The 27826-nt window shown below is 49.9% G+C and overlaps 1 protein-coding gene across 2 annotated transcripts in view; it reads right to left on the bottom strand.

The window, feature by feature from the left end:
• The window catches only part of LOC125449268 (serine/threonine-protein kinase MRCK alpha-like), a 124770-nt gene extending 97190 nt beyond the window's left edge, over positions 1–27580 (bottom strand). Inside the window, exon 1 of one of the 2 annotated variants that reach the window (XM_059641502.1) lies at positions 27501–27580. Coding sequence is in view for 1 of the 2 variants with exons in the window: in XM_059641501.1 (XP_059497484.1) it covers positions 25100–25283 (184 nt within the window). In the remaining variant the exon portion in view is untranslated. Of the gene's footprint in view, positions 1–25099; positions 26327–27500 lie in introns of those variants that run through there. The other variant, XM_059641501.1, reaches the window with a different exon arrangement.
• Between the last annotated feature and the right edge of the window lie 246 nt (positions 27581–27826).

The following is a 27826-nucleotide window of genomic DNA, read 5'->3' as shown; positions in this document are numbered from 1 at the left end:
TCTGGAAATCCTTGCCTTGAGGTGTTCAGGCCATAGCCTAGTGGTTTTATCAATGACTTGCTCGTGCCGAGAGACCTGGGTTCAAATCCCGTCATGGCAGATGGTGGAATCTGAATTTAATTTTAAAAAAGTCAGGAATTAAGAGCCTGACGATGGCCGTGAATCGATTGTCGGAAAGACCCACTAATGTCCTTTAGGGAAGGAACCTGCCATCTTTACCTGGTCTGGGCCTACATGTGACTTCAGACCCACAGCAATGTGGTTGACTCTTAACGGCCCTCTGGGCAATTAGGGACGGGCAATAAATGCTGGGCCGAGCCAGCGACACCCTCATCCCACGACTGCATTTAAAAAAAATTTCAGCCCAGAGGCCTCTCGTTTGCTTTCTCGTCACAAAGATGGCCGCCATGAGAGTGCAGCTCTCCCTCATAGGCCTGAGCCGTGTGTTAGGGTGGGGCCCAAATCATAGGCTCTGACTCAGCGAGAGAGAGAGAGAGTTAAGATACAGGAATCCTCCCTTCTCTGGCTCCTGATAACTTGGCGATTGCTACCGTGGCAACAAAATTATATTTCACTGGCAAAATTAAAAACACAATTGTTGTTCCTCTAGCCTTCGCGTTTTCTCTCTGTTAGCAGGGTGGGGCGCCTCAGATCCTTTCAGTTTACATTCCACGTCTACATAGACATGTGCTGACTAATTGAGCTCGCTCAGTGAAGATGTCAACTGCACCCGGCCCTCTCTCCTACTCTAGCCGCGAAAAGGGAGTTTGCATCTGACTAAAGACCCACTGGCTTCACAATAAAGGCCACCACCCTCCCTTCCTCCTCCTCCCCTCCCCCCCCCCACCCCGCTGCTCAGAGCCCTCCGCTGACCCCAGGCCGACTCCCGTCCCTCCTTGCCCGGCTAAAACCCCTCATTCAGCGCAGCCAAGTCTCTCGAGATGCACCTCAAGGGCCTGCAGGAGGCAGATCCAAAAGGTTCAGGCCGAGGTTTTCAGAGACCGTCCTGCAAGTGGAAAGTGAGGGAGACAGAGAGAGACACACACACATGGAGGGGGGAGGAGAGAGAGAGAGAGGGGGGCGGTGGGGGAGTCCCAGGATCCCAGCCTCAGTGCCCCAGGAGCAGAAGGCAAGGCCGTACCAGTGTTATCGCGGTTCGGATCAGGGAACGCTGCAGAGGCCCGAGCGAGAGGCAAAAGTAGGGATCACAGGAGGTCGCAGGCACTGGGGGAAATTACAGAAATAAGGACGAATGTACGGGTTGGGACGGGGTGTAGGGGCTGGAGGGGGTGACAGAGATAGGGAGGGGGTGTAGGGGATTGGAGGAGGTTACAGAGATAGGGAGGGGGTGTAGGGGATTGGAGGAGGTTACAGAGATAGGGAGGGGGTGTAGGGGGTGGAGGGGGTTACAGAGATAGGGAGGGGGTGTAGGGGGATGGAGAAGGTTTCAGAGATAGGGAGGGGGTGTAGGGGCCGGAGGAGATTAAGGAGGTGGAGAAACAGGGTGCCTATGGAGAATTTAAGAACAAATTACAGAATTTTTACAATCAGGTAAACGCTCGACTGGGAGCCGGTGTAAACCCGGGGATGGAGGGGATGGGGGAGAGCGGGAAATGGGAATTGGTGCAAGTTCAGGATTTTGGATGACGTCAAATTTGTCAAAGGCAAGGTTAAAACCGGGGCTACTTGGGGTAATGTGGAAATAAACAGTCTTTGCGATGAAACTGATGCAAGATCAGAACAACATCCTGGGGTTGAATGCAACGCTGAGGGAACCGACAGACCAGTTTTGTCTCAGGTCATCACCGGGTGAAGAGGGATGGAGTCAGTGACCATACATCAGGGTTCAGAACGGGGGTTGAAATGGACTTGGTGAGCCTGACATGTAGCTGAGCTACAGTGTGGGAATGTCACTGGAACCCAGAATCCCAGGCCGATGCTTGAAATTTGAACTCCCCAAAAAGAAAACAGGAAGCACCCCCCAAAAAAAATACACAAGCCATTCGAATGTAGATTGTTGTAAACTAAAACATATATCATCAGGAAGCCTCAAAGTGTCCTTCCAGCCTTTGGCAGCGTGGGCACCATAATGCAAGGAAACTTGGCAGTGAAACTACGCACAGCAAGATCCCACAAGCAAGGAGCAAGAGTAGGCCCTCTCTTCCCTCAAGGGCCTGTCCCTTTGAGGATCACCTTCTCTTGGAGAGTTGCGAATCTTTCAGATGGTCTATACCAGAGATTGGTGGGAAGGGGGGGGCGGTTGCGTGCGTGTTCGATGCCAAACGAGGCTGAAGCGAGATAGGGGTTGAGGGGAACAGGTCGGACAAAGTGGAGTCGTGGACACGTTCACCTCCACCATCCCACGCTTGTCTGCGTGGGGTTTCCTCCCACGACCCAAAGATGTGCGGGTTAGGGTGGATTGGCCATGCTAAATTGTCCCATAGTGCCCAGGGATGTGCAGGTTAGGGTGGGTTGGCTGTGCTAAATTGTCCCGTACTGCCCAGGGATGTGCGGGTTAGGGTGGATTGGCCGTGCTAAATTGTCCCGTAGTGCCCAGGGATGTGCAGGTTAGGGTGGATTGGCCGTGCTAAATTGTCCCATAGTGCCCAGGGATGTGCAGGTTAGGGTGGATTGGCCGTGCTAAATTGTCCCATAGTGCCCAGGGATGTGCGGGTTAGGGTGGGTTGGCCGTGCTAAATTGTCCCGTAGTGCCCAGGGATGTGCGGGTTAGGGTGGATTGGCCATGCTAAATTGCCCCATAGTGCCCAGGGATGTGCGGGTTAGGGTGGGTTGGCCGTGCTAAATTGCCCCATAGTGCCCAGGGATGTGCGGGTTAGGGTGGGTTGGCCGTGCTAAATTGTCCCGTAGTGCCCAGGGATGTGCAGGTTAGGGTGGATTGGCCGTGCTAAATTGCCCCATAGTGCCCAGGGATGTGGGGGTTAGGGTGGATTGGCCGTGCTAAATTGTCCCATAGTGCCCAGGGATGTGCAGGTTAGGGTGGATTGGCCGTGCTAAATTGCCCCATAGTGCCCAGGGATGTGGGGGTTAGGGTGGATTGGCCGTGCTAAATTGTCCCATAGTGCCCAGGGATGTGCAGGTTAGGGTGGATTGGCCGTGCTAAATTGCCCCATAGTGTTCAGGGATGTGCGGGTTAGGGTGGGATTGGCCGTGCTAAATTGTCTCATAGTGTCCAGGGATGTGCGGGTTAGGGTGGATTGGCCGTGCTAAATTGTCCCATAGTGCCCAGGGATGTGCGGGTTAGGGTGGATTGGCCGTGCTAAATTGTCCCGTAGTGTCCAGGGATGTGCAGGTTAGGGTGGATTGGCCGTGCTAAATTGTCCCATAGTGCCCAGGGATGTGCGGGTTAGGGTGGGTTGGCCGTGCTAAATTGCCCCACAGTGGCTAAAGTTGTACAGGCTGCATGGATGGGCCCAATCCAATAGAATGTGACTTTTAAAAAAATTCACTCTCGGGACATTACGATTTTACTGAATGGACCAGCCATTTCCTGCCCTTTTGTTACCCTCTTGAGAAGGTGGTGGGGAGCTGCCTTCTTGACCCGCTGCAGTCCGTGTGCTGCAGATTTACTCCCAATGTCCTTACCGAGGGAATTCTAGGAAGTTGGACCCAGTGACAGTGAAGGAACGGTGATAGATTTCCAAGCCGGGATGGTAAGGGGCTCGGAGGGGAACGTGCAGGGGGTGATGTTCCCATGTACCTGCTGCCCCTTGTCCTTCTGGATGGAAGTGGGTCGTGGGTTTGGAAGGTGCTGCCTGAGGATCTTTGGTGAGTTTCTGCAGAGCATTCTGTAGATGGTACACCCTGCTGCGACTGAGCGTTGGTGGGGGGAGGGAGTGGGATGTTTGTGGATGTGGTGCCAATCAAGGCGGGGTGGTGATGGGGCGGGGGGGGGGGGTGCGGTGCTGCGCTGCTTAATCCTGGAAATGCACAGCACAAAACAGACTCCTTACAACCAGATATCCTAAATAAATGTCGTCCCCAGTGGCTAGCGTTTGGCCCATATCCCTCTAAACCCTTCCAGTCTATGTACCCACCCAGATATCCTTTAAATGTTCTAAATTGTACCAGCCTCTGCCACTTCCCCTGGCACCTCATTCCAAACATGCTGCATGAAAATGTTGTCCCCTTAAGTCCCTTTTAAATCTTTCCCCTGCCCTCGGTCACTTTAAACTTGTGCCCTCTAGCTTTGGACATCATTAACGTTGGGGATAAAGGCGCTGACTATTCACTGCGTCTTGAAATGGTATTGGAGCAGTCCCCATCCTTGGCAAGTGGGGAGTACTCCTGACTCTTTGTAGCTGGTGGACAGAGTTACTCCTCACAGGATTCGCAGTTCTGACTTGCTCCTGTAGCCATTGCGTGGCTGGTCGAGTTCAGTTTGCAGCCAATGGTAATCGCTTCCCCCCCCCCCGCAACCAGAAGATATTGATGGTAGAGGATGGTCACACCATCAGATGTCTTGGGATCTTCATTGGGCATGAGGAGTGGGCCTGAGGCCTACGCCTGGTCTCGTTGCTCACATTGGCATCCTGGCAACAGAAACACTGGCCTGGTACACGTGACCTCCTGCCTCAGAGACGAGAGGGAGGGTGGCTGGTTGACGGGAGCGCGGAAGGAATGTGGGAAGCAGATCGGAATCGTGTCCGGGCAGAGCACGAGCCAGCCTTCTGTCAGCGTGGGCCTGTTTGGCTGCTTTCTGTGTGTACGTCCAGGCTGACTCACACAAACAGTGGAACGGACTGCTTTAAACAGCACGGGGGAGGAACAAACAGCTGTCCCTTCTGGCACTAAATCACTAACCGTTTCGTTTTCCCAGAGCTTAGCAAGTCTCCTGATTAAAAAGTAATCAAAACATTTGGCTTCATCACTATTAGGGGCGGCACAGTGGCTCCGGGGTTAGAGCTGCTGCCTCACGGTGCCAGGGACCTGGGTTCGATTCCACCCTCGGGCGACTGTCTCTGTGGATATTCTCTCCCCCTGTCTGCATGGGTTTCCTCCCACACTCCAAAGATGTGCAGGTTAGGGTGGATTGGCCGTGCTAATTTGCCCCTTAGTGTCTAAAGATGTACAGGCTACATGGATTATGGGAAGTACGGGGTCCCAGGGTCAGGGTACGGGGTGTGTGAGGCAATCTGCAGGGGGTTGGTGTGGGCTTGATGGGCCGAAAGGCCGGGTTCCACACTGTAAGGGCTCCATTTGGGGTAGAATTGAAAAGGCAGGAGGCTGTACGAGACCACACTGTACTCGCTTCTGGTCACAATGTTACAAACAGGAGATAAAGGCGCTAGAGAGGAGTCAGAAAATTTGTGAGGATAGTACTGAAATATATCAAAAAAAAGATTGAGATCGCTGGGTCTGTTCTTTCCTGAAAAGAGAAGGCAAGAGATGGCGGTTGACCAATGTTCCCTGTAAGCTGGATGATGGCACAGTCTCTGGGAGTCCCCACTTGTCCTGACTGTCACCAGGACACTTGTGGAATCCACAAAGGAAAGAAATGTTCCTGGGAATACCGCAGTCCAAAAAGATCTGAAAGATTTGACTGCGTTGAGACAGAGAGAATGACCTCTCCTGTGGCGCCAAACAGCATCACTAGGGGCTGCCACTATAAAACTGAAATAAATCCAGGAGACAGAGATAATGGGAACTGCAGATGCTGGAGAATTCCAAGATAACAAAATGTGAGGCTGGATGAACACAGCAGGCCAAGCAGCATCTCAGGAGCACAAAAGCTGACATTTCGGGCCTAGACCCTTCATCAGAGAGGGGGATGGGGGGAGGGAACTGGAATAAATAGGGAGAGAGGGGGAGGCGGACCGAAGATGGAGAGTAAAGAAGATAGGTGGAGAGAGTGTAGGTGGGGAGGTAGGGAGGGGATAGGTCAGTCCAGGGAAGACGGACAGGTCAAGGAGGTGGGATGAGGTTAGTAGGTAGCTGGAGGTGCGGCTTGGGGTGGGAGGAAGGGATGGGTGAGAGGAAGAACAGGTTAGGGAGGCAGAGACAGGTTGGACTGGTTTTGGGCTGCAGTGGGTGGGGGGGAAGAGCTGGGCTGGTTGTGTGGTGCAGTGGGGGGAGGGGATGAACTGGGCTGGTTTAGGGATGCAGTAGGGGAAGGGGAGATTTTGAAACTGGTGAAGTCCACATTGATACCATTGGGCTGCAGGGTTCCCAGGCGGAATATGAGTTGCTGTTCCTGCAACCTTCGGGTGGCATCATTGTGGCAGTGCAGGAGGCCCATGATAGACATGTCATCAAGAGAATGGGAGGGGGAGTGGAAATGGTTTGCGACTGGGAGGTGCAGTTGTTTGTTGCGAACTGAGCGGAGGTGTTCTGCAAAGCGGTCCCCAAGCCTCCGCTTGGTTTCCCCAATGTAGAGAAAGCCGCACCGGGTACAGTGGATGCAGTATACCACATTGGCAGATGTGCAGGTGAACCTCTGCTTAATGTGGAATGTCATCTTGGGGCCTGGGATAGGGGTGAGGGAGGAGGTGTGGGGGCAAGTGTAGCATTTCCTGCGGTTGCAGGGGAAGGTGCCGGGTGTGGTGGGGTTGGAGGGCAGTGTGGAGCGAACAAGGGAGTCACAGAGAGAGTGGTCTCTCCGGAAAGCAGACGGGTGGGGATGGAAAAATGTCTTGGGTGGTGGGGTCGGATTGTAAATGGCGGAAGTGTCGGAGGATGATGCGTTGTATCCAGGAGACACGTCATTTTCCCAGAGAAATGTCCTTTGGCCCATCGAGTCTGCCTCAGTCAAACCACTTTAAGAGAGACAGTAAGAACTGCAGACGCTGGAGAATCTGAGATAACAAGGTGTGGAGCTGGATGAATACAGCATCAGAGGAGCGAGAAAGCTGACAGTTTGGGTCTGGACCCTTCTTCAGAAATGTAAATTCAGGTAAATCTCCTCTGCACTCACTCCAGCGCAATCACATCCCTCCTATAGTGGAGACCGCAAAACTGCACACGATACTCTCGCTGTGGTTCAAGCAATACAGTTCCAGCATAACCTCCCTGCTCTAAAACTCTACATCTCAGCTCATAAAGGCAAGTATCCCATATGCTTTCTTAACCACATTATCCATCTGTCCCGCCGGCCAATGGACAATCTGTCCTGGCCATCCCACGTGGATGAGAGAGTCGAGAAGACATAACAATGTCTCTTCTTCCTCAGGATCAGGAAATTCAGCCTGTCCATAAGGACCCTCACCGACTTCTACAGATGCACCATAGAACACGTTCTGTCTGGGTGCATCGCCTCTTGGTATGGGAACAGCTCTGCCCAGGTCTGTAGGGAACTACAGAGGGTTGTGAACACAGCCCAGAGCATCACACAAACCACCCCTCTATCCGCCGACTCCATCTACACTTCCCAAGGCTGATCACATTGGCTGCTTTTGCACAAAGACCCCTCCCGCCTTGGTTATAATCTCCTCCGACCTCTTCTGTCAAGCAGAAGGCACAAAAGCTTAGACACGCACACACACGCCCCCAACAGGTTCAAGAACAGCTTCTTCCCTCGCTGTTATTAGACTCCCGAATGGACCTCTCAAATTTCAAATCTAATGTTGATCTTGCTCAATGTGCACCTCCTGTGCAGCTGTAATTTTGTATTCATCGCTCTGCCTAAGCAACCTATGATCTGTGTGTCCTTGTTTGCTACGATCAGCCTGTGCTGCTCACAAAACCAAACTTTTCACTGTACTTAGGTACAATAAATCATACCAAATCAAATCAGATGCGCACCAAGGTCCTTCTGATCCCCAGGGCTTCCTACGTTCCTGCCATTCATCATGTATTCCTTGTTTGTTCTGTGCAGCTCCCTGTACTCCAGATTGAGTTCCGTCCGCCATCCACCTGACCAGGCTCTTTACGCCCTCCTGTAATCTCAGGCTACCCTCCTGGCTGGCAACCACTCCACCAATTCTCATATTGTCTACAAACTTACCGATCAACCCTCCAGCATTCAAATCGAAATAATTTATCAGCGAGGGCCACATCACAGATCCTGGGTGACCCGCTCTGCACATACGCTCCTAGTCACAAAAACACTCCTCGACCATCTCCTGCCACTCTGTCAACTGTGGATCCAATTCGCCTGGATCTCCTGGGATCTTACCTTCACTGTCAGTCTCCCACGCAGGCCTTGCTGAGGATCAAGTAGACAATGCCAACTCTATTGTCCTCATCTGCTCACGCAGTCCCCCCACTTTGAAAAGCTCAATCCATTTGGCCAGATGCAGCCTTCCCTTCCATCCCAAACGTTCTTGATCGATTCCTGCCTCTCCAAACACAGATGAATTCTGGAGCTGGGGCTGACAGTGTAGATATGTCAAAGGGGAAGGTGTACAGTCATTCAGCACAGAAACAGACCCTTCGGTCCAACCCATCTGTGCCAACCGGATATCCTAAATTAATCCAGCCCAACATATGGCCCTCTTCCTATCCATGTACCCATCCAGATGCCTTTTGAATGCTGTAACTGTACCAGCCCCCACCACTTCCTCTGGCAGCTCATTCCATACACGTACCACCCTTTGTGTGAAAAAGTTGCCCCTCAGGTCCCTTTAAAATCTTTCCTCTCTCACCTTAATCCTATGCCCCTCTAGTTTTGGTCTCCGCTATCCTGGAAAAATAAAATACCATGTCCATTCACCCCATCCATGCCCCTCATGATTTAATCCGGAAACGGAGAGGCTTGGATTCCGAGGATAGGTGGAGGGTGACTTTGGGTGGAGTAGAAATACCAGCATCGACTGGGTTGGGCCGAATGGCCTGTTTCTCAGTCTCTGCACTCCTGCAGCAGGAGGGTGTGGGATGACTGATCCAGCCTGGCATTCTGACTAATCCTCGCCACTGAATCTCCTCCCTTTGCCATCAGGCTCAGGGAGATCCATGAAGCGATCTCTGAAATGAAGATTAATTCAATAATCCTCTGGTTGGGTTAGTTTCTCCCAAGCGTTTCCCCGCTGCCCTGGTTTTCCAGATTGAGGGATCCTGGGTGAGGCTTTTGTTTCCCTCTAGGCCCGAGCTCCAACACCAGAGGCTGTACAGACCATCCTGAAAAGATTTATCTTCAAAAGGCCCATCCCACTAATCCCCCCACACTCTCCGACACCGCTTTCCCACTGGTTCCAGCAAATTTCTCTTTTGCCGGCATTTATCCAATTCCCAAAACATTCCTGTTGAATCTGCTCCCAGTGCCCTTTCAGGCAGGTCACCATCCCAGGACACAACTTCCTGCCTCCAACGAAACATTCATCTCCTCTTGCCCAGCGTGTTCTTCACCCGATTTCTCTTCAATCCACGTCCCTCTGGTGACAGACCCTCCCTTCCACTTGGGGACACTTTCTCCACTCAGCCTCAACCCAATCGCTTCCCTCAGCCTCCCCAGCTCCGAGGAAAAAAGTCTACAGTCTCTCCGCATTCGCCAAAATCCCTCAGCCCTGGGACCGTTCCTATAAACCTCTGCTCCACCCTGTCCGAAGGTGTGTTGGGAACACAGCTTTGGGGTACAGTGTAGGGCGAAGCAGCTATTCAAATATGAACTAGGTATTTTTTGTATACACTCACAGAACGAGGGAGCGGCTATCACCCATCCCTAATTGCCAAGAGGGCAGTTAAGTGCCAACCACATCGCTGTGGGCCTGGAGTCACATGTAGGCCAAACTGGGTAAGGATGGCAGACTTGCTCTCCTAAAGGACACCAGTGAACCAGATGGGTTCTTCTCTCAACTGTCAATACAGACTTGACAGAAGTCTTATAAAGTTATGAAACAGGGTTGTCAGTCAGAATCCTTTATCCTTCCCAAGTGTTGGAATGTCTAATACTAGGGAGAATGCATGTAAGGTGAGAGGAGGAAAGTTGAAAAGAGATGTGAGGGGCAAGTAAGCTTTTATTTTACACAGAGGGCGGTAGGAGTGTGGGATGCGCTGCCAGGGTGTTCGTGGTGGTGGGGCATATAGGATAGAGGCGTTTAGATAAACACGTGAACATGCAATGAATGGAGGAATATGGGCCGAGGGCTGGCAGAAGGGATTAGTTTCATTTGGCACTATGTTTGGCACAGCATTGGGCCTGTTCCTGTGCTGTACTGTCCATCAGCAGGATCATAGGATCCCTACAGTGTGGAAACAGGCCCTTCGGCCCAACTAGTCCAGACCAAAGCTTGGAGCGTCCCACCCAGACCCTTCCCCCTTTAACCCACCCTAACCCACACATCCCTGGGCACTACGGGACAATTTAGCACGGCCAACCCACCCTAACCTGCACATCCCTGGGCACTATGGGGCTATTTAGCACGGACAATCCACCCTAACCTGCACATCCCTGGGCACTATGGGACAATTTAGCACGGCCAATCCACCCTAACCTGCACATCCCTGGGCATTATGGGACAATTTAGCACGGCCAATCCACCCTAACCCGCACATCCCTGGGCACTATGGGACAATTTAGCATGGCCAATCCACCCTAACCTGCACATCCCTGGGGACTATGGGACAATTTAGCACGGCCAATCCACCCTAACCCGCACATCCCTGGGCACTATGGGGACAATTTAGCACGGCCAGTCCACCCTAACCTGCACATCCCTGGGCACTACAGGACAATTTAGCACGGCCAATCCACCCTAACCTGCACATCCCTGGGCACTATGGGACAATTTAGCATGGCCAATCCACCCTAGCCCGCACATCTTTGAACCATGGGAGGAAACCGGAGCACCCAGAGGAAACCCCATGCTGACACTGGGAGAACGTACCAACCCCACACAGACAGTCGCCAGAGGGTGGGATTGAACCCGGGTCCCTGGCACCGTGTGGCAGCAGTGCTAACCAATGAGACACCGGGCCACCCCAGACTCTTAATCCTGTAACTCTTTTTTTTGCACTGAATTTGTCTGCTACAGCGAGGTTCAAAGCCGAACACTAACTTGAGTCTCTGGATTAATAATCTCATGATAATACCACTTGGCCTTCCTGGAATTTTTCAACGCAGGCTGGTTTGGAGCGACCTTGAGCACCGTTCATCATCTCCCGCATGCCTGAGGGATGCAAATTAGTTGCAAAAATGTGACAGGCCTGGAAGCAGGATCAACAAAGGGTGAGGAGGGTCTGGACCACACATCGTGAAGGACCCTAGTGACTTCTCCAACCCTACAACCTTCCGAGGCTCCTGCATTCTTCAACGCAATTTTGGCTCCTCGCCTCTCTTTTGTTTTATTCGTTAATGGGATCAGGGCATCGCTGACCAGGCCAATCCCCATCCCCAATTGCGCAGAGGACAGCTGAGAGTCAACCACATTGCTGTGGGTCTGGAGTCACGTGTAGGCCCAGACCAGGTAAGGGATGGCAGTTCCCTTCCCTAAAGGGCATTAGAGGCCCAGATGGGATTTCCCCGACAATCGGCCATGGTCATCATTAGATTTTTAATTCCAGGTATTTTTATTGAATTCAAACTCCACCATCCGCCGTGGCAGGATTCGACCCCAGATCCCGAGCACGTTATCTGGGTCTCTGGATTAACCGTCCAGGTATAATACCACTAGGCCATTATCACCCCTACTGCCTCTCTCTCCAACTCATTGAGGGGCTGCAGCCCCTCAAATTCCCCTCCCTAAACCTCTCTGCCTTAAACTGCAGAGGAGAGGCGCTCTGTAGTAGTGACCTCCTGCAGTGAGCATCAGGAAACCTGTCCCTTTCCTTAACGCGGTTCCATGCCGATTTTATTTTGTCTTTCCCCCTTTCGCCTGACAATGCTGCAACATCTTGCCTTCGTCATTAAAAAGCACAGAATAACTGCGTTGTTGTCAGAGGAGTTCAGATTAGTGGCTAGGGCACAGAGAGAGAGGTGCAAATTGGAGGACAGGTGGGGCTCCTTCCAGAGGGAGAGATTGCAGAATGCTGAAGTGGACTGCCCCCGTACCCCACCCCTGACAGCTTGTCGGAGAACTGCGCCCTGCCTTAAGTTTGCGTCATCGGCAACAGGATTCTTCAGTGCTGAGATTAATCTTTGAGAGCGAGAGAGGGGGGAGAAAAAAACCCACCAAACCCAGGCACACAATCTCACAAACTGTCTTGTCTGTTTTAACCCCCCACGGCCCAGACACCAGCTCTCTCTCTCTCTTCGTAGGCAGTCTCCAATCCCATCCCCGGTACCACTTTTCCAGGCAAAATGGGCAGGATCAGGTAGCCCACTAGCAGAGGCATCGTAGGCCATGGTCCTGCTCCACTCCCAGGCTGGGTGCTGACCACACCAACCCATCAGAAATTATGGCAGACGAGGTGTCTCTCTCAAGGAGACAAGGCACACAGTCATTAATCTGCTTTAATTTGAGGGATTAGTGGAAATCAAACACTCCCTAGGCAGGCAGACCTGGGATAGACACAGAGTAAAGCTCCCTCTACACTGTCCCCCATCAAACAATCCCCAGGGACAAGGACAGCATGGGGTTAAATACAGAGTAAAGCTTCCTCTACACAGTCCCCCATCAAACAATCCCCAGGGACAGGGACAGCATGGGGTTAAATACAGAGTAAAGCTCCCTCTACACTGTCCCCCATCAAACACTCTCAGAACAGGGACAGCACAGGGTTAGATACAGAGTAAAGATCCCTCTACACTGTCCCCCGTCAGACACTCCCCAGGACAGGGACAGCACGGGGTTAGATACAGAGTAAAGCTCTCTCTCTCCTCAACTCTTGCCAATTGACGTCAGCATTTCATAGTGACTGTGGGATCTCATGTAGGGCATTGTCTGTGAGCTGTTTTGAATCATGCAGTTATAAAACTTTCACAATGATTGTATGAGTAATTTGCAGGTTCGATGAAGTCATATTACAGAGCCTGACAAGTTTGTGACTACAGCTCACCTGGGCTCAGGCTCTTCCCGGTGCTGCGGCACCGCCCCCCCATCAAAAGATGCCAATGGAATGATGAAGGGGTTTCTCAGGTAGATATATCGAGGCATGATCTATAAACTACAGACACATCAGGCTGAGGCAGGGCCCAAACCTGCCTTATAAACCTGAAAGACAGCATTCTTTCATTCACAGAGTCTTGTGCTGTTCCCAGGCACGATCTGGGCCCTTACTGCGACTGCACCTCAGCTCCCCAACAGCGGAGGTATCTCGATCATTCAGTCCCCCTGTGTCACACAGTGACAGACCTGTCCCCCACCGGTACCGTACCCCGGTGTTATACAGTGACAGACCTGTCCCCACCGGTACCGTACCCCAGTGTTACACAGTGACAGACCTGTCCCCACCGGTACCGTACCCCAGTGTTATACAGTGACAGACCTGTGCCCCACCGGTACCGTACCCCGGTGTTATACAGTGACAGACCTGTCCCCACCGGTGCCGTACCCCGGTGTTATACAGTGACAGACCCTGTCCCCACCAGTACTGTACCCCAGTGTTATACAGTGACAGACCTGTCCCCACCGGTACTGTATCCCAGTGTTATACAGTGACAGACCTGTCCCCACCGGTACCGTACCCCAGTGTTATACAGTGACAGACCTGTCCCCCACCGGTACCGTACCCCAGTGTTATACAGTGACAGACCTGTCCCCACCGGTACCGTACCCCAGTGTTATACAGTGACAGACCTGTCCCCACCGGTACCGTACCCCAGTGTTATACAGTGACAGACCTGTCCCCCACCGGTACTGTACCCCAGTGTTATACAGTGACAGACCTGTCCCCCACCGGTACTGTACCCCAGTGTAATACAGTGACAGACCTGTTCCCACCGGTACCGTACCCCGGTGTTATACAGTGACAGACCTGTCCCCACCGGTACTGTACCCCAGTGTAATACAGTGACAGACCTGTCCCCACCGGTACTGTACCCCAGTGTTATACAGTGACAGACCTGTCCCCACCGGTACTGTACCCCAGTGTTATACAGAGACAGACCCGTCCCCACCGGTACTGTACCCCAGTGTTATACAGTGACAGACCTGTCCCTACCGGTACTGTACCCCAGTGTTATACAGCGACAGACCTGTCCCCACCGGTACTGTACCCCAGTGTTATACAGCGACAGACCTGTCCCCACCGGTACCGTACCCCAGTGTAATACAGTGACAGACCTGTCACTCACCGGGTACCGTACCCCAGTGTTATACAGTGAGTTGTAACCCTACTTCCCTCCACACCGATATTATGAAGGATGGAGTGGCTGGTTGTACAGCTGTGAGATTTACATTAAGCCCTCTATATCTGACCCATCAAACCACAAAAGCACCAACCAGCCAACTGATCTCAGCTATCGTGTCTGATTTAATCAGATTAAAATTTTCCAGAGGTAACACAGCCCGTTTGAACAGGCTGTAAAGCAACCTTTGCCTGAACCCTGACCGAACGATATATTTCACCTAATTACAAAGTATGTATCGTTCAGGAAAAATGGCCAATCAGCCCATCTGTTCCAGTATAACATGGTTGTTACAGGATAGGAGGCATTCTGCCTGTACCGACTCTGCAAATGAGCACCTCACCTCCTGTAACGCTGCATAATCTTCCTTTTCCAGGTAAGTATCCATTTCCCATTTGGAAGCCTCGACTGAACCTAGAGTAATTGAGTCACACAGCTCAGAAACCGGCCCTTTGGTCCATCCAGTCTGCTGGCCACAATCCCAAACTAAACCAGTCCCACCTGCCTGCTCCTGGCCCATATCCCTCCCAACCTTTCCCAGTTCACGTACTTATCCGAGTGTCTTTTTAACATTGTAACTGTGCCCACATCCACCACTTCCTCTGGCAGCTCATTCCGCACACAAACGAATGTCTGCGTAATAAAAAGTGCCCTTCATATCTTTTCAAAATTTTTTTCCTTTCACCTTAAAAGTTCTGCCCCCTAGTCGAGAAATTCCCCACCCCAGGGAGAAGCCTTATCAATGCTCCTCATGATTTTATAAATCTCTACGAAGCCACTCCTCAACCGCTGACTCTCCAGTGAAGAAAGTCCCGGCTAATGCAGCCTCTCCCTAGAGCTCAAACCATCCATTCCTGGCAACATCCTGGTAAATCTCTTCCGATCCCTTTCCACCTGAGTAATATCAGATTATTAGCGATATGAACTTGCCTCCATCACTCTCTTGGACAGTACCTCCCAGGTCCTATCCTCTTGAGCGAATATCTCTATTGCTTCGTTTGAGTTCACTCTAAATTTGTGTCTTTTTCTTCTCACTCCTTCCACTGGTCGGAACACGCCCTCCCCCTCAACCATTCCTCATGGCTCGGAACAGCTTGATCAAATTTCCTCTCGCGCACGCACCGGAATTAGGATCAGGAGCAAGCTGTTCGAAGGCCGAACCTGGTCTTGGTCCAGATGAGAAGCCCCAGCCTCACCGGAACAAGTTCCACATTGTGTGAGAGACAGCAGGAACTGCCGATGCTGGTGAATCTGAGATAACAAGGCGTGGAGCTGGGTGGACGCAGCAGGCCAGGCAGCAGAGGATCAGGAAAGCTGACGTTTCAGGTCAGAAAGGTCTGAAGAAGTGTCCCGATCCGAAACGTCAGCGTTCGGTCAGAATCCTTACAATGTTACCTCTGAATCCAGCATCTGCAGTTCTAACTACCTCCTGAATTATCTGATGGAGAATGCTCAGTGACCGTCTCATATCGATGGCCCCCTCATCCTGGGCTTGTCTGCAAGTGAAGACATTTTGTGTGTCCACTGCATCGATAGTAGCACGGTGGCTCAGTGATTAGCACAGCCGCCTCACGGCACCAGGGACCCGGGTTCGATTCCACCCTCGGGCGACTGCCTGTGTGGGGTTTGCACATTCTCCGTGTGTCTGTGCGGGTTTCCTCTGGGTGCTCCGGTTTCCTCCCACAGTCCGAAGATAATAAGGGGTGTAGATCGTATTAATGGTAGGTGTCTTTCCTCTAGGGTGGGGGATATACAAGACTAGGGGGCACATTTTGGAGTAGAGAGATTTAAAAAAGGACATGCGGGGGAAAATTGTTTACGCACAGAGTGGATTGAGCTTCCAGAGGAATTGAGGGATGTAGGTACAGTTACAACGTTTAAAAGACATTTGGATAAGTGCATGAACAGGGAAAGGTTTGGAGGGATATGGGCCAGGAGCAGGCGGGTGGGACTAGTTTGGTTTGGGGGTTATGTTTGGCATGGACTGGATGGACCGAGGGGTCTGTTCCCGTGCTATATGACTCTATGGCTTTATGTGCAGGTTAGGGTGGATTGGCCGTGCTAAATTGTCCCGTAGTGCCCAGGGATGTGCAGGTTAGGGTGGGTTGGCCGTGCTAAATTGTCCCATAGTGCCCAGGGATGTGCGGGTTAGGGTGGATTGGCCGTGCTAAATTGTCCCACAGTGCCCAGGGATGTGGTCTAGGTAGATTAACCACCAGGGTTACAGTGGGTGGGTTTGGGTGAGATGCTCTTCAAAAGGTCGATGTGGACTCCATGGGCCGAATGGCCTGCTTGTGCACTGTAAGGATTCCAAGATCATCTTAAACATCTTGGCCAGCGCCCTCCCTTTCCTAGATAAACTTGTCCCTACAAGGAACAGCACAGTTTGCTCAGACTATCACAAAAATAAAGCAGACGAAACTCTGGAGTTATTTCCAGAGGGGTGTAACTGCACAGCAGGTAACGTTTCTTAAACATTTGTTGGCTCATTTACTCTTGATGTTACTGTGAACAGTTCTGCACTGCACATTTAAAAAATAACGCAGAGGCTCCGCAGAATTTTCATGAGGGTATCGCTGGCCGGGCAGCATTTATTGCCCATCCCTAATTGCCCAGAGGGCAGGTAAGAGTCAACCACATTGGTGTGGGTCTGGAGTCACATGTAGGCCAGACCAGGTAAGGATGGCAGTCTCCTTCCCTCAAGGGCATGAACCAGATGCATTTTTCCCTGACAATTTATCATTGTCCGACTCTTAATTCCAGGTTTGTGTTGAATTCAAATTCCATCATCTGCCATGGCGAGATTGAACCTGGGTTCCCAGAACATTCTCTGGATAAGCAGTCCAGCAATAATACCATTAGGCCATCATCTTCCATCACAATGGTAACAGACCCATCCAGACTGGCTGAAGAGGGTCCTTTTCTCTTGAGGAGTGATCTGTTAGCGATGTTTAAAGTTATGAAGGGATTAGAATCCCAACAGTGCAGGAAGAGGCCATTCTGCCTATCAAGTCCACACCAACCCTCCAATGAGGGTTAGACCCCACGCAGACCCCTACCCTATCCCACATTTCTCCATGGCTCATCCGGCTAGCCTGCACAGCCTTGCACACCGTGGGGCAGCTTGGCACAGCTAATCCACTCTAACCTGCACATCTTTGGACTGTGGGAGCAGATACAGAGAACATGCAAACTCCACACAGACCCCAGGGTGGAATCGAACCTGGGTCCCTGGCGCTGTGAGGCTAACCACTGAGCCGCCATGTTTGATATGGAGAGACTATTTCCACTTGTGGACAGGGCCAGAAGCTAGCCAGAGCTAGCAAGAAGTCATAAATCGGTTCATGAATTCAGAGAGAACATGGGACTTGCCAGAACAGGGAGAGGACAGAGTGAACCACAATGTATTTAAGGAGGGAAGCTGGATAAATGAGAGGATAAGACTATGTTGAGGGTGTTTAGTGCATACTAGCATGGAACAGATGGGCTGAATGCCTGGTTTCTGTGTTGGAAACAGTAGCTATTACATAATCCCTCTGTGACGATCGAAAGTCTATATCTCACGGTGTCGGAGGCTGTTCAGCATCTCAAAACAACATTAATTGGCCCAGCTAAAGCTATACAAGGCACTAGACAGACCACACCTAGAATGCCATGAACTGTTTTAGTCATCTGAAGAATGATATACCGGTGCTGGAGGCAGTCCAGGGAAGGTTTGTGATGTTGATCCCGGGTATAGAAGAGGTTGAGTCTGTTGGGCCTATCCTCGTTGGAGTTCAGAATGGGAGGCAACCTTATTGAAATGGATGATTTTTAAGAGACAGGTAGAAATTGATGCTTCTCCTTGTGGGAGTGTCTAGGATCAGAAGGCGTTATCTCAGATTAACGAGTTAGCTATTCAAGACAGAAATGAGGGGGACTTTTCTCTGTCAGATGGTAGTGAACCCATAAAATTCTTAACTATAGGAGAGCAGTCGTGGTTGTGTCATTTAGTATATTCAAGATACTTTGAATTAGGGGGAATTTTAATGAGTAAAATTTATGGGGGAAAGACCAGGGAGGTGGAGTTGAAGATGATCAAATCAGCCATGGTGTCATTGAACAGCAGGGCAGACTCGATGGGCTGAATAGCCTACTTCTGCTCCTACATTGAGTCATAGAGCCGCACAGCACAGAAACAGACCCTTCGGCCCAACCAGTCCATGCTGAACATCATTCCAAACTAAACTATTCCCACCTGCCAGCCCCTGGCTCATATCCCTCCAAACCTTTTCCTATTCATGTATTTCTCCAAATATCTTTTAAACGTTATAACTAAACTCATATCCACCACTTCCTCAAGTCTTTTTAAAAATCTCTTTCCTCTCCTCTTAAAAATGCACCCCCTAGTCTTGAAATCCCCCACCCTAGGGAAAAGATACCTACCGTTAACTCCATCTGTACCCGTCATTGTTTCATAAACTTTTATCAGGTCACCTCTCAACCTCCCAAGCACCAGTGAAAATAAATGTCCCAGCCGATTCCAGCCTCTTCTTATAACTCAAACCTTCCATACCCATCCACATCCTGGTAAATCTCTTCTGAAGCCTCTCCAGCTTAATAATATCCTTCCTGTAATAGGGCGACCAGAACTGGAGACAGTACTCCAGAAGAAGCCTCGCCAATGTCCTGTACAACCTCAACACAGCGTCGCAACTCCTAAACTCAAAGGTCTGAGCAACGAAGGGGAGTGTGCCAAATGCCTTTTTAACCATCCTGCCTACATGTGACACAAACTTCAAAGAATTATGTACCTCCACCCTCTCTTCTACAACACTATCCAAAACCCTACCATTAATTGTCTAAACCCTAACCTTGTTTGTTTCACCAAAATGCAATTACTCGCATTTATCCAGATGGAACTCCATCTCCCATTTTTCAGCCCATTGACCCATTTGATCAAGATCCCTCGGCAATCTTAGAAAACCTTCCACACTGTCCACAATGCCACCTATTTTTGTGTCATCCGCAAACTTACCAACGATGCCTTCTATATTCTCATCCGCATTATTTCTATAAATGACAAACAAGAGAGGACCCAGAACAGATCCCTGTGGAACACCGCTGGTCACAGACCTCCAGTCCATAAATCAACTCTGCACCAGCAACCGGCTCCTGCTTTTAATGCAATTTTGTACCCAATTGGCAAGCTCACCCTGAATCCCATGTGACCTAACTTTGCTAATTAGTCTACCACGCAGAACCTTGTTGAAGGCTTCACTAAAATCCAAATAAACAATGTCTACCGTTCTGCCATCATCAAGCTTTTTGGTAACTTCCTCAAAAAAAATCACATTTGTGAGCCTCAATTTTCCTTGCACAAAACCATGTTGACTATCTCTAATCAATTTATGCCTCTCTAAATGCCTATAAATCCTACCTTTTATAATCACCTCCAATAATTTATCTGCAACTGAAGTCAGACTCACAGCTCCCTAATTTCTCCTTAAACAATGGTACAGCATCAGCCACCCTCCAGCCATCGGGCACCTCACCTGTAGTTACAGATGATGCAAATATTCCCGCAAGGGGTCTTGCAATTTCCTCCCTTACTTCCCGCAACATTCTGGGACACATTACATCAGATCCCAAAGATTTAGCTACATTTATATTCTCTAAAACCGCCTGAGCTTCCTCTTCTGTAGTGTGAACAGTTCTTAAAACATCAAAGATTATTCCTCTGCATTCTCCTTTCCTTTCTCCACAGTAAAAACTCACATGAAATCTTCATCGAGTCTCTCCTCCAGCTCCTGGGGTTCAGCACAAAGATGTTCTCCTTGACCTTTAAACAGACTCTACCCTCTCTCTAGTTATCCTCTTGCTCTTAATATATCTGTAGAATCTCTTTGGGTTATCCTTGACCTTATCTGCCAATGCTATCTCATATCCCCTCTTTGTCTTCCTGTTTTTCCTCCCCCTTAAGAATGCCCCTACACTCTTTTTATTGAAGACGAGATTCAGTTGAGCCAAGCTGTCTATATCTAAAATAAGATTCTCTTTTATTCTTGACTAGAACCTCAACATCTTTGTTCATCCATTGTTTCTTGACCTGACCAGCCTTACTTTTCCCTCTAACAGGAACAAAATGCCTCTGAACGCTCGTCATCACACTCTTGAATGCCTCCCACTTGTCAGACTGCAAACAGTCTACGCCCATCAACTTTTGAATGTTCTTGTCTCATACCATTAAAGTTTACCTTACTCCAATTAAAAAAAAAGACTTTGACTTTTATGGAAGGCTTATCCTTTTCCACAACCCATTTTGAAACTAATAGAATTATATTTGCTCAACCCAAAAAGTGTTCTCCCACTTTGGTTTCAGTTACCTTCCCTGCGTTATTGCCCAAAAGAAAGTCCAGTTCTGCTCCTTCTCTCATAGGAGCATCCACGTATTAATAAAGAAAATTTTCTTGAATGCATGTGACAAATTCTTCACCATCCAAACCTTTAACATAGTCCCAGTCAATGATGGGACAATTAAAATGCCCCTATTATTACAACCTTATTATGCTTACACGTATCTGAGATCTCCCTACATACTTGCTTCTCAAATTCCTTCTTACTGTTGAGGGGTCTATAGTACAATCCCAAAATGAGCTTTCCATTCTTACTTGTCATTTCTATCCACACATTTTCACTGGATGATCTTTCAGAAATATCTTACCTAGTTGCAGTGATAACATTTCCTTAATCAAAAACATCAACCCCCCTTCCTTTCTTGCCTCCTGTTCTATACATGCTATAGCATCTAAAACCAGGAACATTGACCTGCCAGTCTTGTCCATCTCTCAGCCAAATTTCTGCAATAGCTATGACGCCCCAATCCACATTCTTAAACATGCCCTGAGTTCATCAGCCTTGACTGTAAGGCCCCTTGCGCCCTGAGTTCATCAGCCTTAACTGTAAGGCCCCTTGCGCCCTGAGTTCATCAGCCTTAACTGTAAGGCCCCTTGCATTGAAATAAATGCAATTTAGTTCTTCAGAGTTACTGCATACTCTCACTGTCTCTCGTCTTTCTTTTCTACTTGATGAGCTCTCCTCATCTTATGATCTGAGTTATCAACAGTTGGTGTTGCAGAGCTACACTCTGATTGAATGGGTCATGTCCCGCAGACACACAGACATACACACAGGGAGACAGGAAGAGAGAGAGAGAGAGAGAGAGAGAGAGAGAGAGACACACACACAGAGACAGAGAGAGAGAAAGAGAGAGACACACACACAGAGACAGAGAGTGAGAGAGTGAGAGAGTGAGACATGCGCACGCACAGGCTCTAATAATGCTTTGGCAAAATAATACCATACCTAGTGGAATTTAAACTTAACTCATTGAAAATTAGCCTCAGCTGACAATGATTGTTATTAAGAATCCATGTGGTTCACTCATGCTCCTTCAGGGAATAAATCTGCCATCTTAATAAATCTTCTATACGATTCCAGGTCCATAGCAATGACACTTATTGGCTGTCTGAAATGACTGAGCAGGGCACTTAGGATGAGCCACAAATGCTGAGCTTAGCACCACTCCGCATGTCATGAAATAGGAAAGTCTCTGACATGTTGGCTTTCAGACCAGATATTAAATCAAGCCCAGCTTCTCTCTCTAGCTGAGATAGATCGTCCCCACTACCATCGTTCCAGAAATGAGCAGGATTCACCCTGGTGAAAAATGATCCTATTCTGAAATACCATTAAACCTTCCTACTCAATTCACAAATATGGGGAATCAAATCTAACACTTCCAAACAGACCAATGATACTCATCTTGGTGGGAATGGGAGCAGTGTGGAGGATCCAGGGAGGCTTCAAGAGGATTTAGACAACCAAGTAAGTGGGATGTGAACCAAAGGCCGGCACTAAATTAATTTAGGATATCTGGTTGGCACGAGTTGGGCCGAAGGGTCTGTTTCCACGCTGAACATCTCTACAAGTCTATGACCCTATTTGGAGATGTGTGGTCACTGACTCAGCCAGCATTTACTGCCCATCTCTGGATTGCCCTGGAGAAAGTGATGGAGAGTTCCAGCAAACGATTTGTTCATATTTGTTTCCAGGATGTAGGCGTTTTTATGAACGATACCTAATTAGCCTGGGGGCAATTAAGAGTCAACCACATTGCTGTGGGTCTGGAGTCACATGCAGGCCAGAACAGGTAAGGATGGCAGATTTCCTTCCCTAAAAGGGCATTAGAGAACCAGACGGGTTTTTCCAACAATTGACATTGGTTGCACGGCTAACTTTACTCCAGATATCTGTCCACTGAACTCAAATTTCACTGCCTTCCAACCCATATCTCCAGATCATTAGCCTGGGGTTAGATTATCTGCCCAATGACATGACCACTAATGCTATCACCTTCTTAAATCTGGCCTGGATTCATCCAAAACACTATAACGGAGCAAATTCCAGGAGCTGGGCCCAACAGCACAGAAGGAATAGCCAATGTACTTCCAAGCCAGAATGGTGAGTGGCTCAGAGGTGAAATACCAAGGGGTGGTGTTCCCATGCACCTGCTGTCCCTTGTCCTTCTGGATGGAAGTGGGTGGTGGGTTTGGAAGGTGTTGCCTGAGGATCTTTGGTGAGTTTCTGCAGAGAATCTTGTAGATGGTACACACTGCTGCGACTGAGCGTCGGTGGGTGGAGGGAGCGGGATGTTTGTGGATGTGGTGCCAATCAAAGTGGGAGCTGCTTTGTCATGGATGGTGTCGAGCTTCTCAAGTTTTGTTGGAGTTGCCCCCATCCAGGGACAAGTGGGGGCTATTCCCTCACACTCCTGACTTGTGTCTTGTAGATGGTGGGACAGGCTTTGGGGAGTCAGGATGTGAGTTACTCACTGCAGTATTCCTAATGTCTGACTTGTTCTTGCCGCCACTGTATTTATATGGCTTTCCCAGGTCAGTTTCCTGCCAGTGATAACCCCCAGGTTGTTGATGGAGTGGGGTGCAAATTCAGTGATGGTAACACTATTAAATGTTTAGACTATCTCTTGTTGAAGATGATCAGAGCCTGAGCATTTGGGTGGCGCGAATGTCACTTGCCACTTGTTAGCCCAAGCCTGGATATCATCCGGACCTTATTGCATGTGAGCACGGACTGCTTCAGTATCTGGAGGAGCCACGAATGGGACTGAACATTGTATGATCATCGGTGAACATCCCCACGTCTAATCTTATGATGGAGGGAAGGTCACCGATGATGGAGCTGAAGATGGTTGGGCCTACCCTGAGGAACTCCTGCAGAGATATCCTGGGGTGGAGATAATTGACCTCCCACAACCACGACCATCTTCCCGTGTGTCAGTTAAGACTTCAATCCATTGGAGAGTTTTCCTTGATTCTCCTTGAGCTCCGAGGAAGGGTCACTCAACCCGGAACATTAACTCCAATTTCTCTCCACAGATGCTGCCAGACCTGCTGACCTTTTCTAGCAATTTCTGTTCTGGTTCCACCCCCACCAAAAGAGTCCAGCTTTACCTGAGAAAATTGACACCACACTCAGTCAAACGTTACCTCGATCCCTAGGGCTGTCACTCTCACCTCACACCTGGCTTTTAACTCTTCCTTCCACATTGGTACCAAGTCTATGACGAGGTCAGGACCCAAGTGGCAGAACCCAAACAGAGCAACAGGTAACGCTAAGCAAGGAAGGCATAATCTTTATTGTAAGAGAGTTGAGTACAGGAATAAAGATGCCACGCTTCAATTATTTGGAACCTTGGTGAGACGCAACTGGAATATTGTGTAAAATAAGACAACAAAGGTGTAGAGCTGGATGAGCACAGCAGGACTGGCAGCATCAGAGGGCCTGAAACGTCAGCTTTCCTGCTCCTGTGATGCTGCCTGGCCTGCTGTGTCCATCCAGCTCTGCACCTGGTTGTCTCAGACTCCAGCATCTGCAGTTCCTACTGTCTCTAGGAATATTGTGTAAACATTATGTCCCCTTACATTAGGGTGGCAGTCTGCGAGGATGGGCAATGAGGACTCCCAGATGTTTCCTTGAGATGATCAGTGAGGAGACATTGCAAAACCTGGACATATATTCCCTGGAGTTTCAAAGAGATGATCTGATTGAAGAATTGTAGGATTTTGATAAGGTGGATGCATGGAGAAAGTTGGCACCTAGGACCGGGGGTGGGGGGGGGGGGTGCACAGTCTCGGGTTTGGCTATTTTGGACCTATCTTTATGCAAGGGGTTGGGGGGGGGGGGGTAGAGAATCTTTTGGAATCCTCTGCCCCAGAGGGACAATCAACATAAGAGCACCTACATATTATTATCTTGCAGAGTGTGGGATATTCCTATGCACTACGTTAAGCCTCAAATTATATTTATTTTGTGATAATTCTGGGTCAGATACAGAATGAAGCTCGCACCTAAGTCCCATCAAACACTTCCACAGCAGCTACAGAACAGAGTTAGATACAGAGTAAAGCTCCATCTACACTGACCCCCATCAAACACTCCCAGGACAGGGACAGCACGGGGTTAGATACAGAGTAAAACTCCCATTACACTGTCCCCCATCAAACACTCCCAGGACAGGGACAGCACGGGGTTAGATACAGAGTAAAACTCCCATTACACTGTCCCCCATCAAACACTCCCAGTGATCTCCAGGGTTAGACAGAGAGAATGGGAATCGGAAAGAGTTCCGAATCACTGTCCAGGGTTACAGAGAGGGGTGGTGGGGGGAACACTGAAATCTATAAACATGCTTGAACCACAGACTAAGAAATTGCATTTTGTGGGGGGGTTACAGCCCAGTGCTAGCCGCAGGAAGACTCCCCCTGGTTGGAATAGCCGAGTCCAGGTCCGCCCTGACAACACCTGAGAAATTGAACTGTTGAAGTTAACCCTCTCTCTCACACAGACTCAGGGACTTACCCCACTGCAGAAAGCCGGCGATATTCGGATCCTTTCGGAGCGGGGAGCTGCTGAACTCATAGTAAAGACACAGCAGCAGATCGAGTAGGCACTCCACACTCAGGCGGGGTTCCACCTCTCCAAAGCCAGGCGCTGCCTGCACCATTAGCTGCTCCAACTCCTGCAGACGCTCTTCAGCGGACATGGTCCCTGCCTGCCCGGGCAGTTCTCTCCCCCCCCACCCCCTCACTTTCAGTCTGTCTCTCACTCTCCGCCTCTGTGTTTGTCTCCCCTTGACTCTTTTTTTCTCTCTCTCTCTCTCTCTCTCTCACACACTCACACAGCTGACTGTCAGAGCTAATATCCAATCAGAGCCCCACAGTTGCAGGGAAATAAACAGTTGTCTCTCTCTTAAAGGTGCAGTTCATCACACTCACACTCACACTCTCAAACACACCGCACACTCACACAGGGACACTCTCTCAAACACACCGCACACTCACACTCACACTCTCAAACACACCGCACACTCACACAGGGACACTCTCTCAAACACACCGCACACTCACACAGGGTCACTCTCTCAAACACACCACACACACACACAGGGACACTCCCTCAAACACACCGCACACTCACACAGGGACACTCTCTCAAACACACCACACACACACACAGGGTCACACTCTCAAACACACCGCACACTCACACAGGGACACTCTCTCAAACACACCGCACACTCACACAGGGTCACTCTCTCAAACACACCACACACACACACAGGGACACTCCCTCAAACACACCGCACACTCACACAGGGACACTCTCTCAAACACACTGCACACTCACACAGGGACACTCTCTCAAACACACCGCACACTCACACAGGGTCACTCTCTCAAACACACCACACACACACACAGGGACACTCCCTCAAACACACTGCACACTCACACAGGGACACTCTCTCAAACACACTGCACACTCACACAGGGACACTCTCTCAAACACACCGCACACTCACACAGGGACACTCTCTCAAACACGCCACACACACACACAGGGTCACTCCCTCAAACACACCGCACACTCACACAGGGACACTCCCTCAAACACACCACACACACACAGGGACACTCTCTCAAACACGCCACACACTCACACAGGGACACTCTCAAATACACCACACACACGCACTGGCACACACACACACACACACACACACACACACACACAGGGACACACTCTCTATCCTCTCTCTCTCTCTCAAACACACACACACACACAGGGACACACTCTCTCTCCTCTCTCTCTCTCTCAAAGACACACACACACAGGGACACACTCTCTCTCCTCTCTCTCTCTCTCAAAGACACACACACACACACACACACAGGGACACACTCTCTCTCTCTCAAAGACACACACACACAGGGACACACTCTCTCTCTCAAACACACGCACATACACAGGCACTCACACACAGGGACACTCTCAAACACACACTGACACACACAGACACTCTCATGCACACTGGCTCACACGCACACAGACTCTCAACACACACACACACATAGGGACACTCTCTCAAACACACCACACACACGCACTGGCACACAGACTCAGTCTCACACACACAGGGACACACTCTCTCTCTCAAACACACATATACACAGGCACTCACACACAGGGACACTCTGAAACGCACACTGGCACTCACAGGCTCACACACAGTCTCTCTCTCTCAAACACACACATACACAGGCACTCACACACAGGGACACTCTCTCAAACGCACACAGACACTCTCACGCACACTGGCTCACACGCAGTCTCTCTCTCAACACGCACGCACAGACTCTCAAACACACACCCACATTCTCGCACACACTCTCTCTTACACTGACACTCTCAAACGCACACAGACACTTTCTCTCACACACTTTCTTACATTCACGCACACACACACACTTGCTTTCTTACTTTCGCACACTCACTATTACAGATCACTCGCAATTACTGAGACTCCTGAGACAGCACCTTCCAAACCCACCATCCAGAAGGACAAAGAGCGACAGATACATGGGAACACCAGACTCTGCAAGTTCCCCTCCGAGCCACTCCCCATCCCGACTGGGAAATATATCGGCTCTTCGTTCACTGTTGCTGGGTCAAAATCTGCGATCAGCAACACTGTGCATCCTAAGAACTGGACCAGTTCTAGAAGGGCGATCAGCAGCGCCTTCTCCAAGCTACACAGGTAATACATGCAGGCCCTCGCTAGCAATTTGCATGTGCCATGAATGAGAGGAAAGGACCTTTTTCGCATTCTTTTCCAAGAGAAATTTACTACAAAGTATGCACAGTACAAAACAAGAAAGGCCATTCGGCCCGTTTATCATGTTTAAGCTCCCAGCCTCACCTTGGGGCTTCCCAATATCCTCAGTACCGCACTGCGAGTGTCAACACGGACTTTTTTTCCCCACACTCTCTCAGGTGCTAATCCAAGCCTCGAACCACCAGCAGCAACAAACAGTGGATACAAAACACGCAGATGCCCACATGGTCACACAGGGAGGCTCAGTGGATAGCACTGCAGCTTCACAGCACCAGGGGCCCTGGTTCGATCCCGTCCTCAGGCAACTGTCTGTGAGGAGTTTGCACATTCTCCCCGTGTCTGCGTGGGGTTCCTCCCACAGTCCAAAAATGTGCAGGTTAGGGTGGGTTGGCCGTGCTAAATTGTCCCAT

The sequence above is a fragment of the Stegostoma tigrinum genome, chromosome 42, assembly GCF_030684315.1.
Source record: "Stegostoma tigrinum isolate sSteTig4 chromosome 42, sSteTig4.hap1, whole genome shotgun sequence".
Taxonomy (NCBI): domain Eukaryota; kingdom Metazoa; phylum Chordata; class Chondrichthyes; order Orectolobiformes; family Stegostomatidae; genus Stegostoma; species Stegostoma tigrinum.
Note: the sequence above shows the minus strand (reverse complement) of the source record. Positions and strands in the feature narration are given on the sequence as shown.